Source organism: Equus asinus, chromosome 2, assembly GCF_041296235.1.
Source record: "Equus asinus isolate D_3611 breed Donkey chromosome 2, EquAss-T2T_v2, whole genome shotgun sequence".
NCBI classification, from domain to species: Eukaryota; Metazoa; Chordata; class Mammalia; order Perissodactyla; family Equidae; genus Equus; species Equus asinus.
Genome location: NC_091791.1, coordinates 98,292,205 through 98,299,101, shown reverse-complemented (window position 1 = coordinate 98,299,101; position 6,897 = coordinate 98,292,205). Strand labels below are relative to the sequence as shown.

At 59.2% G+C, this 6,897-nt stretch overlaps 1 protein-coding gene across 14 annotated transcripts in view; it reads left to right on the top strand.

Annotated features, from left to right (window-relative positions):
* Positions 1-255: 255 nt before the first annotated feature.
* The window catches only part of TM6SF1 (transmembrane 6 superfamily member 1), a 66,753-nt gene continuing 60,111 nt past the window's right edge, over positions 256-6,897 (top strand). For 12 of the 14 annotated variants that reach the window (XR_011496954.1, XM_070494399.1, XM_070494357.1 and 9 more), the window contains exons 1-2: positions 256-492; positions 5,295-5,398. Coding sequence is in view for 13 of the 14 variants with exons in the window: in XM_070494399.1 (XP_070350500.1) it covers positions 401-492; positions 5,295-5,398 (196 nt within the window). In the remaining variant the exon portion in view is untranslated. The remainder of the gene's footprint in view (positions 493-5,294; positions 5,399-6,897) is intronic. The other 2 variants (XM_044760576.2, XM_070494394.1) reach the window with 2 other exon arrangements.

The window sequence follows — 6,897 nt, the reverse complement described above, 5'->3', positions numbered from 1 at the left end:
CGGCGGCTGGGGGGCGCTGCAAAGGGCGGTGGGGCACCTGCAGGGTGGGCGGTCGGGGGGCGCTGCAGAGGGCGGCGGGGCGCCTGTAAGGCCGGCGGCCGGGGGGCGCTGCAGAGGGCGGCGCTGTGGGAGCGCCTCCAGGGCCGGCAGGCGGGGGGCGCTGCAGAGGGAAGCGGGGCGCGGCAGGGGCGCCTCCAGGGCGGGCAGCCGGGGGGCGCTGCAGAGGGAAGCGGGGCACGGCAGGGGCGCCTCCAGGGCGGGCGGCCGGGGGGCGCTGCACAGGGAAGCGGGGCGCGGCGGGGGCGCCTCCAGGGCCGGCGGCAAGGGGCGCGGGCGCTGCCGGAAGCTGGGCGGGGCGCCCGCCGGGATGCGGTGAAGGGCAGGCGGCGCGGCGGCGGCGATGAGTGCCTCTGCGGCCACCGGGGTGTTCGTGCTGTCCCTCTCGGCCATCCCGGTCACCTACGTCTTCGACCACCTGGCGGCCCAGCACGAGTGAGTGGGCGCGCGGCGGGGGCGGCGGCTCGGGGCGGCGGCGGCGGTGGGAGGGGCGGCGGGAGCCCCACAACTTTTCCAATGGGGCTCGAGCAGCGGCTGCGGGGCAGCGGTTCGCCGGCTTCGTGGGCGCCCCGGGCCCGGCCAGCGCGGGAGGCGCCCGGAGGTCGCAGGGGCCAGAGGCCTCGCTCAGGCTGGCATCCTTGACATGCGGCGCAATTCCGGGGCCAAGTGCCGGGCGCCCGCACCGTGCCAGCGCCGTGCCAGGTGTCCCGGATTACAGAGGTCAATAAGGCGATGCCCCTGCCCTTGAGGAGCGCAGGGGCAGGGGCGGGGGCGGTACAGACACCCACAGCCAAGAGTGTGGCCATGTTATCTCGGGTCGTGCCTTGTTCGTTTCGCATTTCGCAGGAACGTTTCCATGTATGGACACTCACACGCTTATCGTTTCTTATTAATTTTAGAAACTGTTGTGAATGACTAGCAGAAATAGCGCTGAGCCAACAGGCAAAGACCTGGGTTGTAGGCCCGGCTTTGGTACTAACGGTGTGGCCTGGCCTCAGTTTTCTGGTCTGTCTAATGGCCTCTATTTGCATCCTATTGCCAGGATCCAAAGACACTCCGGAGGGGCTCAGTATGGGATGGGGAACCGGAGGCGAGGCAGCGCAGTTCAGCGCTAAGGAAATGGGTGGGGCTGATGGAGGCCCATATGGGTTTGGTTGGAAGACCTGCCTGTCCTCAGTGAGGGATCCCTGGCTAGACAGCCCCGCACCGGGCCGCGGCCGCCGCCCCGGCAGTGGAGAGGTGCCAGGCTCAGTGCCTGCGGGTGTTCCTTGCCGCCTGCGGGGGCAGGAAGTAACCTCTTACGCTTCCCACAGCAGTTGGTACTAAGGAAGTTGCATCAGTGTGTACGCTGCAAACCCCCCAGACCTCGGGCTGCGGGGAAACGTCTGCCTGCAGGGGGGGGGCTTCCTCCTCTCCGCTGCCCTGGGGCCACCACTTGCTGCATGCCTCGTCCAGACGCCCCCCTCCATACTGAGCGCTCCCTGGGCATAGGCAGGGTCTGCCCTCGGTCTGACCCAGTCTTGGGGCACAACTACCAGAAGCAGCAGCTCTGGGCAATGAATGTGACAGGTCTGTGGATATAGTGCCTGGGGGACCCACACTCCTAAAATGGCACTAGGGACAGCTCAGCAAGTATTATGGAGTCCCTACTGTGTGCTTGGCACTGCTCCAAGTGCCGCAGCCGTAGCCATGAACAAGCCAGAAAGGGCCGGAGAGTCGACATGAGAGAGTGACTGGGAAGGGGACTGGTGGTCAGGGAAGGCTTCTTGGAGGAGGTGACACTTGAGCTGCAGGAGGTGACCACAGGAAGATCTGGGGACAGAGCTTTCCAGGTAGCAGTGGGACAGGGAGTACTGGCGGGAGAGGGATGTGGCTGGGCGGGGGTGGGGAGATTCTGGAGAGGAAGCAGTGCGGCTGGTAGAGGGATTGCATGGCAGGGTGAGGATTCGAGGGTGACTCTGAGGTTTTGGCCTCAGCCACCCATATAATGGTGATGGCACTTACGGAGGACACGCTGGATTATGTCTGGCCATGCATATTGAGCACATTGCTAAGCCCTATAGAGTTTGAATAATTGGTTCCAACCCTTCCTCCCATCCTCCTGCACATAAAATCCCAGGGGCCTCTGACTCCTCGCTCTTCTTTCTCTGCTCCCCCTGCCACTGTCCTGTTCCCCATAAGTCCCCTGGCTAGGCTAGCATCACTTCCCTCCTCCTGGTTTCCCCTGGCCAGGCCCTCTCTGGCCAGGACCATGACAAAGCCTCCCCTGGGGTTCCCCTGCCCCAGCGCCCTGCGTCCACCGTACTAGTGCTGCAGCCCACGGGAGTGTCCTGTGCCCCTCGCTCACTGAGTAACTTTCCCGCCTCCTTGCTGTTGCTCCCGCTGTCCCCTCTGGCTGGATGCCTTCCTCCCTGTAGCTGACTGTTGCAGCCACACCTGGACGTTATGGCCCTGGAGTAAAATGCCGCGTCTTCCCTTTCCAACCCTCCCAACCCTGGGAGTGTGGTCGCTCCCTCCTCTCAGCCCCCTTGGCTCGTGGCTTTCCCGTGAGCGTTGCTGTCCTGTGGTCAGAACTTGCCTCCCAGGCCACAGCTCACCTCGGTACCGTCCTGCCCAGCACGGGGCCTGGTGCGTGGCAGGCCTTCTGTTAGGTTTGAAGCCGCTGGAATTAGTTGAATTAGTGGAGGCTTCCTTCCTACTAGACCTTGTATGAAAACCTGAAAAACAGAAAAAGCCAGTGAGGTTGAGGCGTCAGGAAAGGGTTGGAATCTCCCTCTCTCTCTCTCTCCTTCTCTTTCTCTCTCTCTCTCTCTCTCTCTCTCTCTCTCTCACACACACACACACACACACACACACGTCCCCTCTCAGCAGGTGTCTGTTCATGGAAGGGCATCAGGAACAACACCCACGCCCCCAGCCCAAGACTAGCAGCACTTACCCATCGCCCCCCACCTAGAAGTCCCTGCCGCATCCCTTTCTCCCTGTTCTGAGCAGGTCCTACATCTGGCTGTCGCCAGGAGACAGAGATGATCCGCTGCCCCAGTTTCTCTTCATTCTTTGCTCCCCCACTAGACGTGGAGAGCGTGAGAGGACGCTGTGAACCAGTTTGCGCTGCTCTCTCCTGCTCCAGAAGATCACCATCTGTGTGATCCTGCTGGCTGTGAGCCCCAGGCCTTGGTAGGAGCAGGGATGGGGGTGTCTCCTGGCCACCACCTACCACAGGCTGTTTGTGACTAAAATGCCTGTCAGCTTAGCCAGCACACCTAATCTCTTCCCTCTTCACCGTCATCATCCTGGAGGATGCTCCAGCCCAGCATCCTGTCCCTGATGCACGTCAGCTTTCTCTACTATCCTTTCCTCCTTTGGCTCCTCTCTACAGGAGGAGCCTGGAGCATCCATTGATGTGTACCACTAGAAACCTCCTATTTCAGTTGTTACCTGGACACTGACACTGTCATCCTCATTCTTATCATAGAACTGTGTCTTCCATCCATCCAGCCAGCCAGCCAGTATCCACCCATTCTTTCACCATCTACCGTCCATCATCCATCTATCCAGCTATCCATCCATCCATCCATCCATCCATCCATGCATCCATGCATCATCCATCCATTCATTCACCATCCATCATCCATCTACCATCCATCCTCATTTTTTTCTCCTTGCTTCCTCTCTCCCTCCCTCCCTCCTTCCCCCATGTATCAATTCTTATACACCTTAGCAGAGGTCCTCAGGCAGACTTTCTGCATCATACTTATCCAGCTATCTTGAAAGGAGTTGCATATTTCCATGCCCCGTCCTTGAAGTATTCTCATTCCGTAGGTCTAGGGTGGCATTTGGAAATCTGGGTGCTGCTGATGCCCAGAACCCACTTCGTGACTCTCTGCGGGGCCTGGGGCCAGCTGCTGGGCATACTGCTTTCCTGCACCTGTGGCCAGTTTCCTTGGGGCCTGTCTGCATGCAGGTTGGATGGATCACTTCCTGACTGACCCCTCTGACACTGGGGGGAGATTTCTGACTGTGCCTGGCACCCACTGCAGCTGCAGGTGTGTGGCCAGCCTGGGTTTGTCCCTCAGCTATTGGTAGGTGTTGGTGGGCCGTGGAACCTGTGACTGAGGAGGGTGTTTCCAGAAGTCCCAGGGGCATATGGCGAAGGTTATGGGAGAGTCCTCGTGTCAGCTGTGGTTGCGAGCAGGGTCCTGGTGAGGAGAGGTGCTGGCAGCCGCTCTCAAGGGCTGCTGAGGACTCTGGTGTGGTCCCTTGGAGAGCGCCAGGCACTGCTTTGTCGAGCGCTGGAAGCCCCATTGGTGCTGGAAGTGTGAGCTGGAGAGTGTCTCTGTAGGACTTGAGGGGACCCGCTGGGTGAAAGAGCTCAGAACTCCCTGAGATAGGTCCCCCATGAGCACAGGTACCTCTCTTGTTCATCCATGGTGCCGGGCACATAGGGGTGTGTAATCTATTTTTTCTTTGATGTGCTTTTTACTTAATAAACAGGAGACTAAAATGACATGACTTTTCTAGGGCTCACAGGTGGGCAGTGGCAGAGTAGAATCTGGATGCTAGAATCCGGGTCTCTTGACTCCTAACTCCTCCGGGCTTCAGGCCCTGGTGCTGCCCCCCTGGGGAGGGGCCTTGGCCCCTGGTCTCCTTGGTGCCACGCCCTCTCCCAGGAGAAGATTTGGGCTGTGCCCCATGGAGCCAGGCCTCGGTTTCCCGGGTTTGGGATTGGATGCTGTGGTGAGGGGCTGGCTTCATGCTGGCCTCAGGTCTGTACCACACTCTTCCCCTCCTTGGACAGCCTCACCCTCTGGCCCCTTTGATTATACACGTGACCCTTCTTCCTTGTCCCCATGGAAGTTGTGTGTACTTGTTCCCTGGGGATCAGCCTGTGGGTTTCCAGCTGGCCCTGAGAGAGGTCGCAGATCAGTGGTTAGGCCTGTCAGCCAGCAGGGACCAGGGGCCGGAGGACCACAGGCAGCGGCCATGTTAGGGGCAGGCTAGGGTTGGGCAGAGGGCGCTCGGACACACCGTCTGTGCACAGTCACAACAGTGAGGCCCTGGTGACCTGGTCCCTGAAATTCCAAGGAGTGGCCTGCAGTGCTGCAGGTCAACGTCATGAACTCCGCGGGCTGGAGCCGCGGGCAGAGGCGGGCGGGTGAATGCCGGCAACAGCCAGGAAACTGGCACCGAGGCGTTTATTTGGATAAGTGACTGCCTCCCTGTTCTGGTCGTTGCAGTTCCTGGACGATGGTGGGGGTTGCTGCCCTCATCCTGCTCCTGGTAGCCCTGCTGGCTCGTGTCCTCGTCAAGAGAAAACCTCCCCGGGACCCGCTGTTCTATGGTATGTCTGCACGGCAGGGGGCCCGCTCGTGTCCGCTTCCCGGCACAGCATGTGGCCACCCCCCTGCCTTCCGCCAGCTGTGGGTGCTCGAGCCCACAGGGAGAGTGGCTGGAGTATTCCAGGACGGCGTGGCCCTGCCTCCAGGCCAACACCTCCCCCGGCTGTGGCTCCACTCTCTCCCAGCTGGCATCTTGGCGGAAAGTCACAGGCAGGCCCAGGCAGGACGCCCCTCCGTCCCCTGTGCCACGCATGCTCTGACCTGTGACCTCAACTCTCGTCCCACCTCCTTCCTGGGCTTCCTGCCTGCAGCCCGCTGCGCGCGGCCCCCTCCACCTGGCGTGGAACTTAGCCGTACGGTGCCTCAGTCTGCGCATTTGTGTAACGCAGAAAATAGTAATACTTACCACGGAGGGTTGGTGCCGGCATTAAATAAGATCCTATTTGTAAAGGGCTTAGAACAGTGCCTGGCAAATACACACGTACTTTAAAGGAAGGAAAGCACCACTGATGGAGCACATGCTGTGTACCCCGTATGGCCCTGAGCATTATTTCATTTAATTCTTACAACAAATTACAGATGAAGACGCTGGCTCAGAGATGCTAAGAAACACAGTCAGGGTGACGTGGTTAGAGAGAGGCTGTGCCCGAGGCCTGGGCGCTCTGTGCTGGGCCTCCTCAGGCAGAGCTGCCTCCGAGCGGGGACTCTGGGCCTCTGATTCCTTTAGCCCCTGCTCAGTCGTGGGACACATCACAGCCCCTCGTCCCAGTGTCCTAGGCAACCAATGTTTCTTTTCTGTTCTTTTTCTGGCTTTATTGAGATATAATTGACATACCCATCGTGTGAATTTAAAGTGTACACTGTGATGGTTTGATACACGTCTGCGCTGTGAAGCGATTACCGCAGTGCCGTTACTCACTTAAGGCCCTTCGCCTCACATAATTACCATTTTTTTTTGTGCGTGTGCTGAGAACATTTAAGATTTGCCCTCTTAGCAACTTTGAAGTGTGCAGTTGTTTGTCACCTGCGGTCAAGTCAGCTCCGACTCCTGGCGACTCTGTGGATGAGCGATGACCACAGGGTCCCGTCCTCAGCAGCCCTGCTCACCTCTGCAGACTCGTGCCTGGGGCCTCCTTTTGGGGTCAATCCATCTCAAATTTGGTCTTCCTCTCTTCCTGCTGCCTCTGCCTTTCCCACCATTATTGTCTTTTCCGAGGAATCCTGCCTTCTCGTGATGCGCACGCAGTAGGACAGCCTCGGTTTTATCCTCTTTGCCTCCTTCGATAGTTCGGGCTTAATTTTCTCTTCATTTGCCCACTTGTTCGTATCCAGAGAGCGCTCCCCCAACGCCGTATTTCAGACGAGTCCATTTTTTCCCATCAGCCTCTTCACTGTCCAGCTTTCGGACCTGTGCCTAGTCACCGGGAACACGAGGCTGTGGGTCATCTTGGCCTTAGTCTCTAATGACCCTTCCTTACACCTGATCGTCTTTCCTAATTCT